This window comes from Sarcophilus harrisii, chromosome 3 (assembly GCF_902635505.1).
Source record: "Sarcophilus harrisii chromosome 3, mSarHar1.11, whole genome shotgun sequence".
Lineage (NCBI taxonomy): Eukaryota > Metazoa > Chordata > Mammalia > Dasyuromorphia > Dasyuridae > Sarcophilus > Sarcophilus harrisii.
The window spans coordinates 671902-694400 of NC_045428.1; the positions used below are offsets into that span (position 1 = coordinate 671902).

Genomic DNA, 22499 nt, shown 5'->3' on the forward strand with positions numbered 1-22499 from the left:
TGGCAGACTCTCCCGGACACGGGCTTTAGGGCAGCGAGTACTCATGGCACAGCCCCGCTCCTCACTGATGTATTTGTGGCACATGACTCCGCTTTCTGGGGGAACTCAGCATCCTACTGTGAACTAACCATGTCAGCCGGTGGCCTCGGCCGGGGGGCTCGAGACCTTTCCTCCTAGTGCAGAACCTGCACCCGCTCTCCTCGTGCCTCTAGCCTGGTCCTAAGCCTGGAAGATGTTATGGTCGATGTTTCCAGATTCATTTCCCCCTGTTTTAAAGATCACTTGGGAATGGGAGACCAGAAGCGGCCTTTGGGGGGGAGGACTGTGAAAATGTACAAAATAGGTGGATGAGGAGAGGGCAGTCCAGGGGCTCCAGGGCCTGCCGGTGCCGTCTCAGCCCCACGCTTCAGCCTGTGGCTCACTCTCCATGCCCAGGAGGAGGTTCAGCAGAGAAAGCTAAGGTGAGGGGGCCCTGAGCCCCCTTGCTTCCCTTCTCACTCCGGGGTGCCCTTCCCGCTCCTCCTCTCAGCTCCGAGCATCCCCACTCACTGTCCCCCCGCCTTCTCTGGCTCCTCCAGTCTCAACTAGCACCCCATTTTCTTGGAGAAGTCTCCCCCAGACACCTCCCAAGATCGTCTTCGTTGATTGCCTTCCCCCATCGCACCGAGAGCTCCCTGAAGCCTCCTCAGGAAGGGAAAAGAAGCAAAGCTCCTGCCTGGACCCTCCCCTGGGAACAGCCCGCTCCCACCCCAAATTTCAGCCCCACCCCAAATTTCAGCCCCCATCTCGAATTTCAGTGCCCTCACCCTGAATTTCAACACCCCACCCCGAATTTCCAGAGGGTGCCCTCCCAGGGGAGCTAGACCGATGCCGGGACGCACAGAGCAGGCAGTGGGATCTCTTCAGCCTGATGACTTTATTCTCGGGACAGGCAAAGGTATTTTGGTTTGTTCTCCAGCCCGTATCTAGGGCTGCTTGCCACCCAGACCCTGGGCAGAAACAGGAAGCTGCTTCCTCGAGTCTCGTGCCTATTGTGCCAGCTGGGTTCTGGGACTCGGGCCCCGGACCTACTGAGGCTGAATAGAGAGCAGAGGACCCCACTCTGCCCACAGGGGCTGTTTATGCCCCTTGGGAGTGGACCAATCACCTCCTCCGCCTGCGTCCCTGTCCCAGAGTCAACTCCAGGGGCCCGGGAGCTTCCGAGCTGGAGCAGGAGCCGCTGACCGAGTGCTGAGGAGTCAGCCTTGTCTCGGTCGGAAGAGGCAAAGACCTCCCCGCTTGCGGGAGGATGCTGGGCAGGCTGAAGAGCTTTTTCCATCTGCGTCATTTTGGAGCGCCTTTACCTTCTAGCTGGGGCCTGGGAATGGGGGCAGTGGGGAGAGCTGGGGCTTGGGGCTGCTGTTTGAGGCTCCTTCCCCGCAAGAGCCCGGGAAAGGGGGATGGCTTGTGTGGCCCTCACCATACACTGGAGGCGGCTTCCTGGATCCTCCTTCCGGAAGGACCCTCCGAGAGTCGGTGCAAGGAGGGTCTCGGTGCTCGGTGCTCCTGTCTGGTGTTCCCTTGGCTCGGGAATAAGTCCCTGCTCCCTTACCTACCCAAGGGGCAGACGGGCAGGGAGCCCACCCAAGCCTCAGGACAGCCTGCTACTGCACCCAAAAGCCCAGTGGGGTCTGCAGCACAGGAAAGCTTCTGGGCCTTTTGGCCCACCAGAGAAGAGGTGGATGCTGGGAAGGGTCTCGTGGGGGTCATTGCTAGTCTCTCAGACAGTCTCTGAAGTCTTCTGCCTGGTGGGGCGAGCTCTCCCTTTGCTCCAGATGTAGACAAGGCCGTCCTGAGGGGCCATGAGGGCTCTGGCCCCACGGAGCCACGGCCTCAGTGGCAGAGCCACCCAGATGTAAGACAGCCACTTCAAGTCCTTCTGGCCCCGGGCGCAGGCTGGGGACCCTGCTACCCCCTCCCCTCCCTCTCCCCTGCCCCCCCCCCCCACCACAGCCAAACCCTTAGGCTTTGCTGCTGCTCTGTGTTGTGTTTGCCCAGCTCGGAAAATTCTCCAGGTCAAACAAGAACCGGCCCCAAGTGTTGATGGTCAGAAAGACACAGATCAAGGCGATTATGTTCATCATGAAGCCTGCTTTCACCTGGAACAAAGGGAGCCCAGTCAGCACCTGGGGAGGGACCTCCAGACCCCTCCACCACCCCCGGCCCGGGCAAGCTCTGCCTGTCCCGGTGGAGCAGGGACCAACCACAATCAGGAAATCTGAGCCCAGCATGGCCACGATTCAGCCCCATGCAAGCTGCTCCCTCTCCCTTCCCCTCTGCGGCCTTCTGCTCATTTGTCTTCCCTGCCATGTGGCCCCGTGTGGGTCCAACCACAAACCCAGATCGTGGCCGCCGTTCCCAAGCTTTCTCCTCCAGCATTCTGGTAGCTTTGATCGCTGAAACCTCCCAAGATAGCTCGGGGTTTCCTGGCTACATTTCTTTCTTAAGGACCATGTCTCAAACCTAGATCACTCAGGCTCTCTGATTGGCCAACAATGGGCCCAAGCTCCGCTTGGCTTCTGCTTTGGTCAGAAACGGAGGGTCTCCCCTCCCAGACTGAGGCTCTGGGGTTTTGGCGGCTGGGTTAAAAGGAGGCCATTCTCTGCCTCGGTTCCTATCTGACTTTACTCACTGAACGGGAGCTGCCACCATCAAACAGCCCTGGGAGGGACCTTAACTCAAAAAGCCCGAGGGCTCCCAATGCATCTCCAGTCATCCTCCCTATCCCTGGAGCCAGAGGGCTCTGGAGGAGAGACCAAGGCTGGGGACTTGGCAGTCCTCCCGCCTCACTGGAACCCAATTCCCCTGCAAGCCTTAGAGCACAACAGTTTTTCTGGCCCCAAGGAATCCCCAGCACCCCCAGCCACTGTGCTCCTGGAGAATGAGAGCTTTTTGACCGTGGGATGGTTTTTTATACACGTACGGCTGGCACTTAGCAGTGTTTGGCACATAGTAAGTGCTTTTTCATGCTTCTTCCTTCACTCACAGAGAATCCGAGTTGAAGGAATCTTAGAGCCAAAACCTCAACAAGACCACCAACGCCCACTGGAGCCTGCCCCCGGCTGCAAGTCACTCAGTGTGATTGTTGCTTCCAGCCCCAGGAGGCCATGGCCGGCTGTCCACTTGTCAATCATGAGCTAAACGGAAGGTATTCTTCACCAACCACTTATCTGTGGGTGGCTACTTTGACCTAAGTATTAATACTCTAATTTAGGAAGCTCTGGGATGTTCTGGGGCTTGATGCAAACAGAAATTTTTGGATCTTCAGGGAGAAGCCAACAGGGGTGGTCACTTCCTGCAGTGCTGGGTACAATTCTGGGCCTTGTTTCTTCTCCGGGAAGGATCCTTTTCTTCTTTGGACACTCCACGACTTCCCCTTTGTCAAGGATATGTTTCTGTGTTGTATGACTTACTTGCAACCAAGAGGGGCTGTGAAATCAGGTAGTCATTGTGACTATGTCTTTCAAGGCATCCTGGGTAGTGACACGTGATCATGTCTGAGGAGGGAGCCTCGAAGGCTACGCTTTACTCTGACAAATCAAATACTTTTTACAATCAATCAACAAATGCCACATTTACCCTCCATCTTTGGTGGCTTTCCGTCAATTCTGTGACTGTCAAGGGTATCATTTGTCGACAAGTGTCCCCCCTCTTCTCAGTCCCTCAGCAAGTGTGACCTTGATTCCTACATGTTTCTCTGGATCAGCCTTTTCTAGAGATGGAGAGAGTTCAGTGGTGAATTCATCCATTTTCCCTTGGCCATCTGGGGTTTGGTGGCTTTTCCAGGCACTAGTTTCCATCCCTTCTCTCAGCTCTCTTGACCAGCAATCTTTGGTGACCCCAGTGGTGGTGCTGGCTTGGCCTAGTACAGCCGTTTCCCATAACTTTTGTGTTTGCTCATGTGACGTTGAGAGTCTAAGGGGGACCGCATTCCTGCTTTGGGTGGCAAAGAGTCTGGGAAAAGGTCTTTCAAGTTTTCACATTTTTCTCACCCAAGTTTTTCCTCTGTGAATGTCCCGAGGATCACCTGGCCCGTCCTCCTACAGCTTCCTCTCATTTTCCCAAGGTTATGATACACGCTTCTCAGCTTTTGCTCTCAGCTGATGTCGTACTCAGCCGCCATCTCTTTCCACTTACGAGGAGGAGGCAGAATTAGGCTCTTTGGCTCATTTGTGAGAGTTGGTTTGCATTGGTTAAATTTCCTTCTTTTTGTTCACTCATTTCAATCACGTCAACTCTTTTTTGGAGTTGACCCCTTTTGGCATTTTCTTGGAAAAGATGCAGGAATGGTGCCATTTCCTTCCCCAGCTCATTTTACAATGAGGAAACTGAGGCAAACAGGGTGTAGTGACCTGCCCAGGATCACGTGGCTAATAACTGTGTGAGGATGGATACATATATTGTATTTAATTTATACTTTAACATATTAACATGTATTAGTCAACCTGCCATCTAGGGGAGAGGGTGGGGGAAAGGAGGGGAAAAATTGGAACAAAACGTTTTGCAATTGTCAAGGCTGAAAAATTATCCATGCATATAACCTATAAATAAAAAGCTATAATAAAAAAATAATTGTGTGAGGAACTCAGGAAGATGACTATCGACTGTCCCACCTGGCTGCCCCTAAATTTCCCTGGGGAAACTGATAATCTATGTCTTTATTCTTTTTTCTGTGACTCATCTTTTACCATCAATAGTTAAGCATGTCAGGTTGGAATTGCTTCAATTTCACACCATTATTTTCTTTTTGTTGTTGCTCTTTTTGTTGATTGTTTTTTATCTCTATTCTAACATGTTGATAGTCTGACTGTACATAGAGAGCTGGTTTGGAAATCCTCCCGAGATGAGTAATCAGTGATTTTCTGCTAAAATACAATCCATCTTTGGGAGATGCTATTTGGCTTGGCCACGTTTAACTGATCTCCATTCTTGTAGCAAGTATTCATGATACTTAAGAGGCAAGTCTTCTTTCGGTCCACAAGCCTTTGACGCCACTCGTTTCCGCACAGTGTCCTCCCTTCTCCTTCCTTCTCGTTGCCCACACCCACCTCTGGGTTGCGATCACCAGTCGTTAGTCCCGGGGTCTTACTTTGGGGATGTCAGTCACTCCCTGATCCTCCACTAACTCATCTAGTCCTGCAGCGCAGGATGACAGAGAAGTTATAGTGATCAGCTCTGCTGCTTCCCCAGGGTAAGGAGTCTTCCGCTTCTCCACAGGAGGCACAGTAGGTACAACTTCCTTTTCTCCTCAGTTCTCATCTGTGGTAAGAGATGTCAGTTCTTTGGGGAGCGTGGAATCCCGCATTCAGACAGGCAGCACTTTCTCCAAGCTGGCCCGGGCCCCTGTGTCACCTGGGACCTTCGGTGCCTGCAGGCTCCAAGTGTCAGAGAAATGGAGTCATCTTCTCTGGGGGAATCTGGACCCAAACAAAGCTGTGCCCTCCTTGGACGCTAGGAGACATCGTATTTGGATCCCCATCTGCATGAAGGTTCCCCTTTCCCCTCTCCTCCCTCACAAAGGGCTGCTTCTAGCTTTTTTTAGCTGCTAGTGGGTCTCTTCTCACTGGACTAGGCTGAGCCTTGGAAAGAGCTCCCTCTGTTCGGAGCCCTCAGCGGGGCCTGCCCCAAGAATCCCCATGACGCTGTCATGGAAGAAAGAAGCTGGGGGGACATGGCTCCGCGAGCCCACACTGTTGGAGGTGATTGGCGCTCCTGAGGAATGCAGAGCGCAGGGGAGGGGTCCAATGACCAAGGACTAAGCAAGGGAAGCCTGGCTGAGGGGAAAGGGCGCCTGGAGCCGCTGGGCCGATGGCCAGAAGCTTTCCTGAAAGGCGTGCACTGCGGAGGGACGAGGTTCTGGGGGTTCTCCTGAAAAGGCCAGTGACCTTCGAGGCAGCTGGACAAGAACTCCCCCCAGGACCATCCTCGGGGCCCCAGAACTCTGTTCCAGATGCACCTCACCAGGATCCTTTGGGAAAGTGCAGACTTTCGTTGCCCCTCTGCCGTTCTTCACGAACTCAAGACCAAGGGCAGTGGTTCTGAGACTGCGCCTGAGAGTGGTGGCTGTGCTCGAGGATGCCGGTCCCAGGCAGGAGAAAGCGGCTCACCCAGAGCTTGCCGGGGGCCACTCTTCGTGGCCAAACAGCAGTAACACCAGAGTCTTCCGGGCACCCTCATCACCACAGGCGGCTCCAAAAGAGCCGAGACGCCTCCCAAGTCCCAGGCTGAGCTTGGGGCTTTCTGGCCCCGGAACTTGAGGGCACGGGCCTCTCCTGCTTCCATCTCCCCTTCAGTTTATGGGGGAGTGGCCCCACCCGCACCTCCTAAAAGGCTTCCCTTTCATGGCTTCCAGATTCAGAATTCTGTGAGCCCACCTGTAGCTAGGAGCGGATCAGTGCAAGGATGCACTTGGAGTTCATCTAAAGAGAAGAGCGCTGTACAAATGCAAAAAAATGACCAGAGCCTGACTCCTCGCTTCTGTGAGAACATTTTGAAACTCTTTCACGGTTGGGGGAGCGACCTCTAACCATCTGCACATCGCTGCTCCTATTGGTGGAGGGATGAGGTCTTGTAGTACCTGCCTCCAGAAGGGGCAGAGCTGGCGGGGCGGACAGAGCCTTGTTCCTTCCTAGAGAGGAACCTAGGGAGCTTGGGAGAGAGCCCCTCCCTCTTCCAAACCTCACTGCCCTCTTGTCTCCCTAGGGACCTTAAGGGATGGAATCCCACCCCCAGGCCAGGGGGAAGTTGCCATTCTCTCTCTCTGTCTCTCTCTCTCTGTGTCTCTCTGTCTCTGTCTCTCTCTGTCTCCCCCCCTCTCCTGTCTCTTATTCCTTCCTTCCCTCTCCCTCCCTCCTCCTTTCTTGCTCATCCTCACTGCAGTTGGACGGATGCTGATCACTATAACTTCTCTGATCTCTGTGGGCTGCTTAGACAAAGGTGCTCATGCAGCGTTGACCTTTCATGTGGCACCAAGCATTTAGTGAGAAGGGGATCGAGCCTTTGGAGGGGAGCGGCCCCTTCTCCTTGCAGGAGCAGGAAGCAGGGAAGCTTCTGGGGGCTAGGCAGTCGTTTCTCCTAGGCCCACATCTCGGAGGAGGCAGAGACAGCCCCCACCTAACTGACTTTGTGGCTCGGCATCCCGGCCCCCTCTTCAGACCAGAGCCGCCGTCTCCCAGGGGCCTCTGAGGCCCCAAGGTGTAGGCGCCCCCCCCCATGGAGGGCCTGCCCTCAGAGTCCCCGGACACCCCCGGGCCTCAGCCCCGCTCGGGCGGATTACCATGTCCGAGACCTTCAGGTGGCCATAGGAGAACACGATGGCATTTGGCGGCGTAGCCACGGGCAGCATGAAGGCAAAGGAGCAGCTCAGGGTGCAGGGGAGCATGATGAACAGGGGGTTGAGCTGAATGTTCTGGGCCTGGGAGAAGAAGGGAAAAGGACACTGAGGAACGTTCAGGAAACAAAGGCAAACCAGCGCTCACTCGGGCGCCAGCGTTCGGCGTGGGTCTGGGGGCTCTTTCCAGCTGGCGCCCGAGCTGGATCTCATCAGTCCAACAGCCCCCCAGCTCACGGGGCGGGAGCGGGGGCGAGGCAGGGAGGGGGCGGCACAGCCAACAGGCCAGCTGAGATCGTCCGGTTTGTGGCCAGTCCGGTCAGCAGAGAAATAGCTCCTGTCCCAGCTGGACACAAAGCCATGAGGGAGGGTCCGCGGGCAGGAGACACATCCGGGAACACCTGGTGGCTGCGCCCTTTGGAACAGAGAAGCTTCCTCTCACAGGAGGTGGCGGGGGAGTCAGTGGGGAGCCTGGGTCCCCCCCTTCCATAAGCAGCGCCCCCAGGTGCTTTTGGGGGCCACCTTCTCATGGGCTGAGGGCGGAGGCTGGGGTTTCTGGATGACATCAGAAGGGGCCGAGCTCCAGGGCCCCACGCCAGCCCGGAAAGCAGAAGTCCAGAGCGGGACCACAAGGGGCCAGATGACAGGGTGCCTGGGGAGAGGCTGGGGCAGCGTCCAGGCCTCTGTTGTGGGTGGCCCCGGGAGGCCCCAGCCAGCGCTCAGTGGGCGTCACACTTTGCTATTTGGAGGCTTCTCCTCAATGCGACAGGGTGGGCCCTGGCTATGGCCTGGGGAGGATCCCTTCCTTCCCGGCAGAGCTCCAGGGCTCCCTTCTGGGAGACCGACAATGCCCGGTGCAGCCCAGAGGAGAAGGATGAGGCGTGGGGAGGGGGTCCTAGGGGAAAAGGGAATCCTGGGGGGAGGGGGAGGGGGGAGGGGAGGTGGGGGGGAAGAGGGGATCCTGGGGGGAAGGGGGGTCAGGAGGGGGGAAGGGGGGTCCCGAGGGGGGAGAGGCGGTCCCGGAAGGGATCATCGGTTCCCTTCTCTCCAACACTGAGTTGGCTCCCAGGGAGATGAGGGGCTTGCTTGTGTCAATTTAAAACAGGGGAGGGGCCGTGCCAAGAAATCCTAAGGTCCCCAAGACCCTGGGCCTGGGCTGCCAGCTAACCCTAAATTTGCTCCCCTCCCTGTCTGGGCCCAAAGCTTCCAGGGGGGCCAGAGCCCCCTCCTGGGGAGAGAAGCACCAGCAGGGGCTGGAAGGGAGAATGAGCGGCGGAGGGAAGGGGGGCAGCCTGGGGGGGCGGTGCTCCAGCACCCCCGGGAGGGGCAAGGCCCAGGACTCACCATGGTGGCAAAGATGGGCAGGAAGAGAGTGGCCGTGGCAATGTTGCTCATGTACTCGGTGAAGATGGCGATTAAAGCCGAGAGCAACAGGACCAGCGCCATCGGGGGCAGGATCTTCAGAGGCTCCATCTGGCTCCCCAGCCACTTGGACAGCCCTGAGGCCTGTGGGAGCAAGAGGGAAGGATGTCCGGACCTCCCCCTCCCTGGAGGCAGCTCCCACCCAGGGCTCAGAGGCTTTGGATTGTCCCTCCAGAGGCTCTTCCTTGGGGGACCAGAGCGCCTTCCTTGGGGGACCAGAGCCCCTTCCTTGGGGGAAAAGAGCCCCTTCCTTGGGGGGCCAGATGCCCTTCCTTGGGGGACCAGAGCGCCTTCCTTGGGGGAAAAGAGTCCCTTCTTTGGGGGACCAGATGCCCTTCCTTGGGGGACCAGAGCCCCTTCCTTGGGGACCAGGCCCCTTTTGGGGAAAAGGTTTTCCTTGGGGGCCAGAGGCCCTTCCTTGGGGGGCCAGATGCCCTTCCTTGGGGGACCAGAGCCCCTTCCTTGGGGGACCAGAGCCCCTTCCTTGGGGGAAAAGAGCCCCTTCCTTGGGGGGCCAGATGCCCTTCCTTGGGGGACCAGAGCCCCTTCCTTGGGGGACCAGATGCTCCTCCTAGGTCTTGTTCAGGCCGGGACAACTGTCCTCCTGGGGGGGAGGGGGCTCCGGACAAGTCCTGGTAGAGGAGTTTCTGGACATGAAGGGGGGGGCGGTGGAGAGATACTTGTACCTAGGCCCCAGGCCCCAGGCTAATGTCTCACTAGAGGGACAGAAAACCCTGGTCTTTGCCCCTTCCTCCAGCTGGCTCTTGTGGGTCTCTGCTGCTTACAGGGCCCTTTCTCCTGGTGGGGGTGCCCAGAGAGCCCATGTGGGGAGGAGGATGCGTGCCTCCGTCTGCTCCTCAGGGAGTGACAGTGTGTGACCCAGGAAGGACTCCAGGTCTGGGTCCAAACACAGAGACCCCTCCCTTCTCCCCAGCCCATTCACAGAGCCGTGGCTGAGTGCCATGTGGGGGCAGGGGCAGAGGGAAAGGCTGCCCTCTGAGGTCCCCCTCCCGGGGCCCTCCCAAGGCAAGGGGCCCCGGTCACCTCGCATCCTTTGGCCAAGGCGAAGCCCCCTCCTAGCAGCAGCACCACGCCCCAGGGCAGTTTTTCCTGGACCACCTTCCAGGTCAGCAGGGGGGGTGGGTAAAATGGGACTTTCCACTCTGCAATGAAAGGCGACAGAAGACATGGCCCGACAGCCGTGTTAGAGGCACGGCTGCCCCCAGATCCCTCCTCAGAGGAGGCCAGTTCCTCCCCCACCCTGTCTGTGGGCTGAATTCACCTTCTTCAGTCTGACTTCGGAAATTGAACTTAAACTTCTGGGAAGGAAGGATGAACATCAGGATGCAGATGAAGATTGCCACGGTGCCGTCGGACACGAACCTAAAAGGCGACGAGCCCAGGGTGGGTGGCTGGCCCCTGAGAAGCCGGGAAGGCTCAGAGCATGCATGGAGCTGCTGGAGCAGGAGGGGACCAGACCCCGGGTCTCCCGGGTGAGCTACCCAGGGCTGCCCTGTTTGCAAAACCCTGTGTTGCCCATTTTCTCCATCCCTCCCCTTATGCCCCCTCCTCTAGGCAGCCAGAACCCACGATAGGTTAAACATGAGGGGGAGACTTCATGTGGGCCCCCTGTCCAGCACCAGAGTTCCATGGTCCCCGGGCGGCGGGTTAGGCTGCCCATCCATTGGTCTGGGGGCCCAGGCCTGGGTGCCATGCCCCGCTCCCTTTGCCGAATATCCTGTGTCCTTCCCAGACACGTGAATGCAGCTCACTCAGTCAGACTCTGTTCTCCAGCGCCCTCAGCCTGGACTCCGAGCTGGGACTGAAGGCACCCCAAGGTGCCCCTTTCTTGCTCACACTCTCCCAGCCTCTCACCAGGGCCTCAGCAGCCTTTCCTCCCCTCCCTCGGACCCCTTGCTTCTGGAGAGACTGTCCCGGCTTCCTCTCCTACCCCAATCTCCCATCCTCTGCTCTCTCCCTCCTGCTCAGGGGTCACTTGGATCACTCCCGAGGCCCTTTGACAGAGGACGGGACAAGGGCCAGGAGCAAGGATCCCCACACTCAGGCTCTGCCCCTGCCTGGGCCCGGTGGGAAAGGGGGGCTCCCAGGTGCGGGCAAGCTGGGGGAGGGGCCGCCCTGGTGAAAGGCCCCAGCTCCTTACGAGACGTTCTCCTTGTCCCAGTAAATGGACTGCCAGCCGGGCATGAAGCCGGGGTCCCGGAAAAGCCAGAGCACGATCAGAAAGAGGAAGCTGATGAGCACGTTGATCTCGCCGTAGGAGGGGGGGCCCAGCTTCTGGTACTCCTCCTTCAGCATCAGGTAGAAGGCCTTCTCCTGCGGAGTCCTCTCCATCCCGATGCCCAGGTTTCTTTTCAAACTTTGGGAGCAGAACAAAAGTCAGGGCCAGCGTGAAGCCTGGGGGGCAGGTAGGTGGAAGCCAGCCCAGGGCCCTGCTCCACCCACCCGACAGCCTTCCCCTCAGGCCCCGGGGGCTCTCACCCCCACCTTCCACTCCCCCCGGACAGACCCTGGGGAGCAGAGACTCCATGTGCCAGAGACGTCATTAGCCGGACAGGGGACCCAGCCCATGGCTTGGGCCTGAGGAGGACTCACTCCTCAGGGCCTCAGAGGGACAGCACTGCCTTCTCCTGGGGGCTCACAAGAGGATGGCTGCCAAGGACAACAACCCCCCCCCAGTGAAAAGGGTCCTAGGTCCTAAGACCCCCAATCTCGGATGACTGCTCCTCGGGAGTGGGCCACAGCCTCTCCCCTCCACTCTTGCCCTCACCATATTCGGCCCCAGGCTTTATTCCAGGACTTTCTGGGCGACGCTCTCCTTTTCCCTCCCCATGGGGCAGTCCCCACTTACTTGATGCCCAGGAACACACACTGGAGCCAGATCCAGGAAAGGAAGAGCATCAGAATCATGTTGGGGAAGGCAAAGCCGAACCAGGAAGCAAAATTGACAATATCATTGTTTTCTGGGAACAACCTGGAGAAGGAGGAAGAGAAGAAGAGGAGGAGGGAAAAGAGGAGGGCAAGGAACAAGAGGGTGAGGAGGCAGCTCAGTCTGAGGAAGGGCTGAGAGAGGGGCTGGACAACCCTTCCTCAGCTGCCTCCCATAGAAACCTCAAGCTGGCGGTGGGGATTATTTTTTCATTCTGAATTTAATCCCTTCCACCTCAAAAAAGGATCATTTCCATATTCTCTAGAAAACCAGGAATCTCTCTTCTAAAAAAAAGTGTTCACTAAATTCTACATGTAATTTTCAGAGTTGTTCGGTTTGTCTGTGCTTCCCTCCGACCTTCTCTTCTCTGGATGTCTAGGAAGGTCTCAAAGCATAACCACCGCTAAACTCTTTGCTCTCTCCCCCTCATCCCTTTCCCTCCTCCATTAAAATCAGGAAGGTAAAAGGAACTTTCTAACACAATATCTATATGTGTGTGTATAATATATATGTATGTATATATATATATATATATATATATATATATATATATGTAGTCAAGCCATACAGTCCATCCGGTGAAAATGTCCCCCAAATTCACGTCTCCTCCTGCCCCGGGGACCGCTGCCTCCTTCAGGAAGTGGGCAGGCGTCCGGGGTCATTGCGTTATTGTTCTGGGATTCCCCGAAGTGGCTCTGTCTCCCCCTCTCCTTTCCCGGGTTGGTATTTGTCGGACAGCCCCCATTGATGGGCATCCTTCCCTCCTTGGATTCTGCCTCTTGTTTTTTCTTCTCCTTTGCAAAGGTTTAGATGAGTCTTTACAACTCCCCTGGAGGTGGACGCAATCGTCACCTCCATTTTACAGAGGGAACTGAAGCAGGACAAGGTTAAGTGGCTTGACCAGGATCACAGAGTTAGCAAGACTGAGTAAATACCTCTAGGCCCAGAAATGCCCCTGCCAGGCACATATCCAGGGAGGTCACTGATGAGGAAAAAGTCCCCCAAATATCTATAAGAAATGGCTAATGTGATAGTGACAAAGAAGCATGGAAAGAACTCTGGGAACAGACACAGAGTCAAGTCAGCGGAGCCTAGAAAACAATCCATGCAATTAAAATAAAAAAGAGCACACAGAGAACTGAACATGGACACTGTGAGCCTCCCAAGAATAAGAAGTCATGGCTCTGCTGCAGTGCTGAGATATCACAGGTGCAGGGACACCACTCATTGCTGAGACTGAAAATGTATTCTGTTGATCATGGATAATGATAATTATGTTGAGGGGCTTCTCTTTCTTTTTTAAAAAATGATTTGATATGAAGGATGGGGGAGACAGACATGACAGAAAAACAAAGGGTGTCAACAAAAAACAACTTGTCTAAATTCATCTGAAACTTACTTCTTCTCTGACACACCACAGGTGACCCTGAGCACTTCCTTCAGTCTTTCCTAATGCTCCCTAGTCTGACTCTTCCTGATCTGAGCTCAGAAAGAGGACTCTTCCTAATTCCAGGGCCAGTGCTCTATCCACCAATGAGCCATCTAGCTGCCCCTCATAATGGTCTTGGAAAATTTTTCAAGTTGTTTTGAAGCATTTTTTGCATCATCATAGGATTTCCTCAATATCTTTCTCCTTCCCCCTTCCAGAAAGTCATTTCATATAACAAAAAAGTACTTTTTTTTAGAGAAACAGAGGACAAAATCAGAACATCTAATCAATTTATTGAACCAGTGCATCCTTTAAATCACCAAGATAAGAAGTAACAGTCCATTTGCCACATCAGGGGAGAGAATTCTTCCCATATTGATGAATTTAAAGGTTTGAATCAGAAAAAAAAATCACCTACCCAATGATCTAAGTCAGGGGTCCTCAAACTTTTTAAATAGGAGGCCAGTTCACTGTCCCTCAGACTGATGGAGGGCCCGACTATTGTAAAAACAAAACCTTTGTTTTGTGGGCCTTTAAATAAAGAAACTTCATAACCCTGGGTGAGGGGGATAATCGTCCTTAGCTGCTGCATCTGGCCTGCGGGGTGTAGTTTGAGGACCCCTGAGTCTGTCAAAATCTTGACTCTGCTCAGACCCACCCCATTAGCTGTCTCTTCTAGCTTTTAGTCATCTAAAAACTTAAATGGGAATTCTACCTCTGCCATTGCCCCTACGGCACTGTGCTAACAACATCTAACTGGCTTCAGGACTTCTCTTTGGATCTACCCATCCAAAACACTCAACATCCACCTCATTTCATCTTGCCCCCCAAAAACAATCTAAGATTTGCTCAAATCCTCATGAATCAAGAGTAAGCGATAATTACAGCCTTCCTCCCAGCTATCAAAAACCAAAACTCAAAAAAATGACGTCAGCCCTGTATATGACCTGTATGGACAAATGGCTTAATGAGAACCTAGTCTCCTAGGGGACATATTCATCAGCTGTCGCTCTGATGTGACATTCAAGTAAAGCTCAGTGGTTCACTGTTAGGAGATAGTATTCATTTCCCCTTTGTGATAATTGGGGAATCAGTTCTCTTCCTGGCCCCTCTTCTGCCTATCTTACAAAGATCACCAGCAATGGTCCAGCCAAGTCCATCAGTGAGGTCATTCAGGAACTTGATTGGAGCATAGATCATGTAGGCATGGACATGTGGATTCATCAAGAACAACCAAATCTATCTTACTTCTTTGGGGTTCCTTTGCCTTTGTCATTATTTTTGTCCTGTACTGTCTAGCTCAGCACTTCCTCTCCTCAGTAGTGAAGTCAGAAGTCAAGTAAGGCTTGGAGTCCTTTGCATCTCCTCTTTACCCATGATCATCTCCCCTGCACGCTAAAGAGAAGGATGACTCCCATCCACCCAACAACTTTAAAATGAAAGACTTCCGATCTATAGATAGAAGAATTTAGGATCAATAGAAAGCATGACAGAATGCAAAATAGATAATTTTGGTTATGTAAAATTAAAGAATTTTGGCATAAACAAAATCAATGCAGCCAAAACTAGACAAAAAGTAGGAAAATGGGGGGAATTTTTACAGCAGACAACTCTGATGTCAAAGTTTCCCAAATATATAGAGATTTGAGTCAAATTTGTAAGAATACAAGTCATTCCCCAGTTGATAAATGGTCAAAAGATGGTTTTCTGATGGTCAAAACAAGTGGTTTTCAGATAAAGAAATTAAAGCTAGATTCTCTAACCATATGAAAAAATACATTTTTTTCAATTACTAATCTCTAATCACTATTAATTAGAGAAATGCAAATTAAAACAACTCTGAAATAGCACCCTACACCTATCAGATTGGCTAATATGACAGAAAAGGAAAAATGTTGGAAGGGATGTGGGAAAACTGGGACACTAATGCATTATTGATGGAGTTATGAACTGATCCAACCATTCTGGAGAGTAATTTGGAACTTTGCTCAAAGGGCTATCAAACTATGCATCCCCTTGCATTCAGCAATATAGCTCTCCCACGCCTGCCTCTCACTTTCTCTTTTTGCCCGAGGTCCACTCTTGCCTTGGGACTTGTAGAAATTTGATGTCGATTCCAAAGAGCCTTGGGAAAGCACATGACTTACGTGGCCATCTGTCCTGATAGCACCACGTTGGGCCCAGTCCCGGTCAGAGTCGCCGTGCCTCCGATGCTGGCCGCATAGCACACACATAGTGTCAGTGCCTTGCACGTATTTTTATCTTTTGCTGTTGTCTCCTTGCTCTTGGCATGGGAAACCACATTTTCCCCTGTAAATGAAACAGGAGTCATTACCTTGGGCACCAGCCTTGCCAAGTCCTCCCAAGGCTCCCAGGCTGCAGGGAAAGCTTCACAGAATGGGATGGTTTCCTTCAGACAGCTGGCAGTCTCCAAGGCTTCTGACCACATCATCCACCACTTAAAGGTACACCTTGCCCACACATCAAATCTGATGGGGGCTCACAAATAGGAGGGAGCATTCGTCCTTTAGGGAGGGTGATAAGACCTGGCAGCAATGACCCCAACAGCCCAGGGTCAATAAAGAGAGAGCTGCACCTAAAGCCAAGGATGGTAGGCTCACAGCCTGAAGGCGGAGAACAGGTGGTCCCAGAGACCACTTTGGCTTGGAAGCCCCTTCTAGATGCGGGATGGAGCTCTAGGGGAAAATGGTTTCCACCACGGGAGCCACAGGACCAATGGTGAGACCAGGTGCAATGTCTCCTTTAGAACAATGGGCAGCACTGACCCAGTGGGCAACCTCCATCAGCCAACCAAAAAGAATCCTTGCTCCTCCTGGCTCATTCAAGGAAATGATTGTCCCTACCTACAACTTGCCCCCTGATCAGGCAAGCCAGAGAGGAGGAGAGCCTGAAGGGAAGCTTCTCAGGAAGAGAAGGATCAGAGAAGGAAGAGAATGGTCCGACTCTCCACAGCCTTCCTGGAGATGGGCCAGCTGATCCTCGGCTCTGCCCCCAGGTCTCACCTTGGACTTCTTGCTCGACTTTATCCAAGAGCTCAATACTGGGTGGGGGAGATGCATTCTCCTCTCCCGTCAGCTTCAGCTGGCCCAGCATCGCATGGACAATGGGCACCATCATGGCCGTTGTGGCTGTGTTGCTGATCCACATAGACAGGAAGGCTGTGATTCCCATGATGCCCAGCATTAGGCTGCAGGGAGGATTTAGGGCCAGAGTCAGCTTCCTGCCCTCTACAGGCACCCCTAAAAGGGCTCCACCCTCCCTGAGTGACCATTCTGCTAGACTGCCCAGTGTGCCCCCCCTTCAGGAGGCTGAGCCAGGGTGAGATGCCCATAGTGTTGCCACTTCCTCCTCAGGGGACCTTGAGCCCCGCTGCCTGCATCTTTTTATCGTGTGTCTGGCTCACACCCGATCCGAGACAATTGAGAAGAGACAAGCGAGATACATACAATCCGGGAGAGACGCCAACAATGAGGAGGGTACGCAGGGCGATCCTCCTGTGGACATTCCAATGCTCCACCGCCACGGCCACGATCAGACCCCCCAGGAAGAGCATCGTGGTGTCTTTCATGTACTGAACACATACCTGAGGGGCGGGCAGAGGACAGTCTTCTGTGTGTTAGTCTGTCTGCCTGTGATTGCTTGTCTGCCAGTCTGTCTGTCTCTGAATCTGTCTGCCTGACTGTATGTTTGCCTGTGTCTGAGTCTTTCTGCCTGTGACTGTCTGCCTGTGTTGGAGTCTGTCTGCCTGTGACTGCTCATCTGCCTGTGTGTCTGCCTGTGGTTTAGAATCAGAGTTCTAAAAGGGACTCTGCCATCTGAGTGACCTTGGACAAGTACCTCTCAGAGCCTCAGTTTGCTCATCTAGAGGGTGGGAATGACGAGTGTCCAGTAAGACAAGAGAGGCACATGGGGGCCAGTTGAGCAGACAAGGCAGGCGGGTTGGGTGTTCCCTTTAATAAGCCCAAATGGAAAAGTTCCTGCTGCCCAGAGCGGCCCCCCTAAGACTGCAGTAGATTGGAAGGGTAGTGCCCACAAGGCCACCACAAAGCTTCTCAAATTTGACTTACCTCTTTGGAGTCCAGAATTTTGAGCAAAGGGAACAACACGGCAGGGAGGAGGGACGTCACAGCCAGGGGGATGACCTCTGTGCACCAGTACACAGCCATGAGGAGGATGACGTAGCCACAAGCAGCGGGCTGCAACACAAGCCATATTGGGGGTTAGGTGGCAACCCCCACAGCTGTCCCCGAGAGAGGCTCGCTGTGCATTTCTGAAGCATTTCTACAAGGAATGAAGGGCCCAAGACTGGGAAAAGCGAGGGCATCAGTCAGACAAGTCCAAAGGGACCAGACCACCGTCAGGAAAAGACCCTGGATCTCCCTCCTCTCTCGTCTTCTGGGGAGATGCGCTCTGGAAGGCCAACCCATGGAAAAGGAGGAAAAGAGGGTGAGCTCCCCCATTGCACCTTCCCCAAAGGTGAGAAGAACAACCAGCAAATCACAGGATGACGTAGCAACAGCTGACACGTAGAGCGATATGGCGAGAATGGAGCGCTTTATAAATTTCTCATTTGATCCCCACGATGGCCCTGGGAATCCAGTGTCATCTCCATTTCATGAAGGAGGAAACCAAAGCAAAGAGGGTGAGGTAACTGTCCCAGCATCACACAGGTAGTGAGATCCTCCTGACCCCAAGTGAGTGCTTCCCCGGCTGAGATGCCTCCCAAGAAAGAGCCTTGGATCTGGAGCAAACACGGCCTTGGAAGCGATCTGGGCTCAATTTCCTCCTCTGTAAAGTGAGGACTCTTTTTATGGGGCCTCAAAAGTCCATTCATAACAAAGCAGCCAGCAAAATTCAGGTCCCTGGGTGGCCACAGCTCCCCCTGCCCCTCACCAAGGATAACAAGGCCAGAGAACTGGACCTAGGGATGAGACCAGTGGCCAGAAATGACTCTTGGGAGGAATATCTTATCTAAAAAGAGGATCAAAATGTAGGTGGGGGAGGGGAGGGAAAGAGGATGAGGGTAGCATTGCTATGTTTAAAAAAAATCACCATTTGGGGAAATCGAGGAGTCAGAACGGGGGACACGTGGTGGACATCTGGGCAAGGAGGAAGGGGAACAGAGTGGAAATCCTATTTTCGTGGGAAGAAATGGCAGAAGGAAATGGCCGAGCGGCTCAGGGGGCAGAACCCCAATCTGAAAAGGACATTCTCGTGACCAGGGTTTTCAATCATTGGGAATCTGAGAGAACAGAACGTTTGGGACCAAACTGAATGATCTTTCAGGAGATGGAGAAAGCAGTGATGGGACTGCTATTCAGTAAGTGCACCTACAGTGAGAAGTACATGGGAACTTGGAGAGGACAATAGGGACTCATGGGCAAGTGCTCCAGATCCAGGGTAACCATACCTGCATTCGACAAGCATTTATTATGCACCAACTAGGTGCAGAGCATTCTTGCTGGGACATGGGGCAGCAGGAGGGCTTCCTTCAGGATCTGACATTCTCCTGGGGATGGGGGAGGGGGGAAAGCCCTGCTGGCCATACTGTGGCCATATTGGGGAGGGGTGAGGATTAAAGAAGCTTCCCTGAGACATTAGTAGCCCAGTTTAGCCTTGAAGGATTCTAGGAGGGGGAAGGGAGTAATAGTCTAAGTTTAAGGGACAGCCTGAGATACCCAACAGTCACTTGGATGAAATTAGTCACATGTATTCTGTAAGAGAGCGGTCTCAGGGGTGATTGGGGATTGGACACCAACTCCTAATAGCATTAGAGAAATGGGCCAGCCCCTCCTTAATACAATTCCTTCCTGATGGCCAGTCGGGGAAAGCGTGGGACACTGTGCTCAGCACCTCGGTCTCCGAGCCCGGCCACCCTTCCAAAACCTTCCTCCACCCTGGGAGTGCCCCAGCCCGACAGTCGCCAGTTTCGGAAGTTGGTGGCATCTGGACCCCAACATCTGGCACACTGGTGCGCGGACCGAAGAGCCGGTGGGGCTGCAGGTAGGGACTCATGGGGCTCTCAACAAACTCTGCTGGGGCCCAACAAAAGCTTTTTGTTTTGAACATCAAGCCTGGCCATTGTCTCTGAAGACTGAGAGACAGGCTGGTAAATGCTGGAACACTTGTAAGTGGGGGTGACACAGCAGGCACAGACTGCAGCACAATGTCACTGGGGGCACCAGCGGGCTCAGGAAGGAAACTAGCAGTGCAGGAGGGAGCCAAGGGGAGGAAGCACAGGTGACCGGGCAGGAGGGAGCCAAGGGGAGGAAGCACAGGTGACCGGGCAGGAGGGAGCCAAGGGGAGGAAGCACAGGTGACCAGCCCAAACTTGGAAGAAACCCAAAAGGTTGGCAAGCAGGTGGGGTCTGGGGGGGGAAGGACACACAGGTGGGCAGCCCCAATCTGAGGCTGTGTGGACCCTGGAGGAGGCTCCAGAACTCCAACCCTGCTCACCCCAAGTGAGAGGCAGGGGCGGGAGGGAGATCAGGCAGGGGGAGAGCACAGAGCTGCAGAGGTCAAGAGGGGCAGAGCAGCCCAGGCCTTGTCATTCCCAATTCACACGGGACGGCCACCCAGAGCCAAGCTGAGTCAGTCTGCCTTGGAGAGTGTCTGCTCTCTTGGGTCCAGCCCCAGAGCAGCTGCCACTGATAGCTGGGCTTTCCTTGTGCCCTGTCCTCTCCCTGAGCTCCAGAGGTTCTTGCCAGGGCTGCCCAAGGAGAGGATCCTGGGCTGCTAGTCACTGGCCACGAACCGCACGAGTCTCACCAACACAGGACCATCAGTATTGGTAAGAACTCTCGGGAGGCTCCCTGTTGTCCTCATGGCTCTCCTCGGTCAGTTAGAAGCCAGGAGCTGATGAGCAGGGCTTGGCCCCGGGGGCTCTGGCTGCTTCCCAGAGCGCTCCTCGGTTACCACAAAGACTCTCAAACTAGACAACTCTGGGGCAAAGCTAGGAAGTGGGAGGCGGTCCCCACTGAGAGCGGGCGCTCCACTGGCCTGCCTCTCCCCGGGCTCGGGGCGCACTAGCCACGGTATCCCACAGGCGCGCCCCTGGGGACCGTGCCGGGCCCCAACTGCTGCCCCACCAAAGAACAGAGGAGGGAGGACGAAGGACGGACAGCTGGGGGGAGGGGAAAAAGACGGCTCGGGGGAGGGAAGGCGGGCGGGGGCGCTATCTCGGGGAGCCAGAAGTGGACGCAGGAGCGGGAAGAAGACCCTGCCAGACAGCGCCGAGCTCCGGGAGTCATGGCCAAGTTCCAAAGAGCTCAGGACGCAACTTCGCAGTTCCATGGCCTCTTCTCTCCTTCCCGGGCACCGCCGCTAGGAGGCGTACGAGAGCTCTAGGTTCGGGAGCCCCAGGAGCCCGGGACGGGGAGAGTGCTCTGCGGTCCATTCCTCAGGGAGATGCAGAGCCCTGGGGAGGAGTCCAGAGACTCAAGGAGGCTCGGAGCCGACACTTAGGCTCCTCATTCAGCAGCACAGAGAAGCCCGAGACTGCTAAGATTAAGCAAGGGAGAGCAAGCAAAAGAGGGATGGGAAGAGGGGACGGGGAGAGAGACAAGAGATATAAACAGAGACAAACCGAGAGAGGCAGAGAAGGAGAGAGGAGAGAGAAACGGAACAGAGACAGAGAGGGACGGAGAGAAAGTGGAGAGGGTGAGACAGAGAGGAGGAGGAGAGAGAGAGACTGGTACAGAGGGAGGGAGTAAAGAGAAAGACAAACCAAAGAGATAGAGAGAAACGGGACACGGGAGGGGAGGAAAGAAAGTGGAGAGGGTGAGACAGGAGAAAGAAAAAGGCAGACGGAGGAGAGAGAAAGACAAGTACAAAAAGGGACAGAGGGAAGAGACAGACAGAGGAAAGACAGACATAGAGAGATGGGGAAAAGCAGGAGAGATGGGAGGGGGACAGAAGAGGGAGAAGGAAAGGGGAGAAACAGAGATGGGGGGGGGGGGAGAAGAGCCACAGGGAAGCCAGAGGTGCGTGGGCGAGCCGCCACTTAGCGCCCAGTCCCCCGCAAAGGGAGGGAGCGTTCGTCTGCCTGTGTTGGCAGCCAGCGGACCCTGCCCCTGGGAGGGGGCGCTCCCAAGAGCGAGGGGAGCCCTTGCGTTAATTCGTTGTCCCGACCCCGAGCCCTCAGAGCCGCTACTTTGGGTCTTCAGCCCGGGCTCCCGGAAGGCAGCGCTGTCCAGTTAAAGGGGGTCTTGGCGGCTCTCGGTCCTGGCCCCGGCTCTGTCCAGACCGCGCCGCCCGCTCCTAATGGCCCCGGCTTCGCTCACCGCCTGTCTTCCTGGGTCCCGACCCTCTGCCTGTCCCGGTCCCAGCGGTCCTAAGCCAAGAGTCTTGCCTCTGTCCCCAACGCGGGCCCAGCTCCGGGCTCCGTCAGCGCATAGCCCACTCAGCCAGCACTTATTCAGCACCTGCTGTGTGCTGAGCCCCCGGCTGCTCGCCCGGCCCCTGGGGCTGTTCCCGGTCGGGTCCCAGCCCCGGGCGCAGCCACCAAGCCCAGCCCCTGCCCCGGGCCCATCTTCACCTTGAACTGGGTCTGTATCAGGAGGGGCAGCAACAGCAAAGGGGTCAAGAACAGAAACAGAAAAGACCCAAACTTCTTCAGGCAGCTACTAAGCGAGGCCATCTTCGGTTGGGGGAGAGCCAGGAGCGGGAGCGAGGGCTGCGGGAGCCGCCGCCTTAAGTAGAGCCTGCGGGAGGCCCCCGGGCCCCCGCGGAGGAGGGGGGGGGGGAGAAATCCCCTCCCCCGAAGCTCAGGTCCGGCCCGGCCCCTCTCTCCCCGCCTTGGTTCCTCCCTCCCCGCCCCCCAACCTAGGCTGTGCCGGACGTCGGAATGGGGGAAGGGCTCCCTCCTCTGCCTTCCCAGGTTCAGGCCATCCCTCCCCGCCCCCCCCCCGCCCCTCCCCTCAACGGGGCAGCGCCGGGAGGGAGCGGACCCAGTCACACCCTCCTGCCTGCAGGGGGAGGCTCGGCCGGAGGGTCCCGCCTCCGAGCTCCCCCACACACCCGGGGGAGGCAGGAAGACGGGAGGCCGGAGGAGGCCGGGAGCTGCCACGCAGCAGAATCCAACTTTCTGGCCCGGAATTCCCGCGTTGTCCCAGAGAAGCCGTAACGGACATTAACGCTCCCTTGCCCCCGCCCCCCTCCATTTTCGCACACATCCCCGGGAGGTTCTTTCCGTCTGCCCCCCACCTTCCCGGTGGGGCTCCCTGGTCCCCGCCTGCCAATGTGCCCCCTGTCGCGCCTCTCCTTCCCAGAGCTGCCTCCGACGGAAACCCGATTGCTAGCCCCGTCGAGGG

General features: G+C 55.4%; 1 protein-coding gene across 3 annotated transcripts; it reads right to left on the bottom strand.

The window, feature by feature from the left end:
- Nucleotides 1-897: 897 nt before the first annotated feature.
- SLC13A5 (solute carrier family 13 member 5) lies at nt 898-22089 on the bottom strand. 3 transcript variants are annotated; one of them, XR_004232711.1, is made up of 13 exons: nt 21725-21826; nt 17256-17384; nt 16635-16771; nt 16191-16375; nt 15315-15477; nt 11661-11783; nt 10953-11168; nt 10074-10174; nt 9836-9954; nt 8714-8875; nt 7316-7453; nt 6414-6585; nt 2059-2138 (listed from the first exon to the last, which is right to left on the bottom strand). XR_004232711.1 is itself a non-coding variant. In XM_031957348.1 (12 exons), exons 1-12 carry the CDS (start codon nt 21824-21826, stop codon nt 2001-2003), a joined length of 1713 nt encoding a protein of 570 aa, XP_031813208.1. In that variant the 5' UTR covers nt 21827-22089; the 3' UTR covers nt 898-2000. The 3 variants fall into 3 exon arrangements, 2 of the variants coding, with proteins under 2 accessions (XP_031813208.1, XP_031813209.1); XM_031957348.1 differs by lacking the exon at nt 6414-6585 and having other exon boundaries at nt 898-2138; nt 21725-22089; XM_031957349.1 differs by lacking the exons at nt 6414-6585; nt 21725-21826 and adding an exon at nt 17654-18064 and having other exon boundaries at nt 898-2138.
- Nucleotides 22090-22499: the final 410 nt, after the last annotated feature.

Excerpts from the sequence above, each read along its gene's own strand:
- SLC13A5 (XM_031957348.1), bottom strand. The coding sequence starts at position 21,826 with ATGGCCTCGCTTAGTAGCTGCCTGAAGAAGTTTGGGTCTTTTCTGTTT. Across the intron at positions 11,784-15,314 it reads CTATCAGGACAGATGGCCAC|GTTGTTCCCAGAAAACAATG; the intron begins GTAAGTCATGTG and ends CTCCTTCTCCAG. Across the intron at positions 10,175-10,952 it reads TGGGACAAGGAGAACGTCTC|GTTCGTGTCCGACGGCACCG; the intron begins GTAAGGAGCTGG and ends GTCGCCTTTTAG.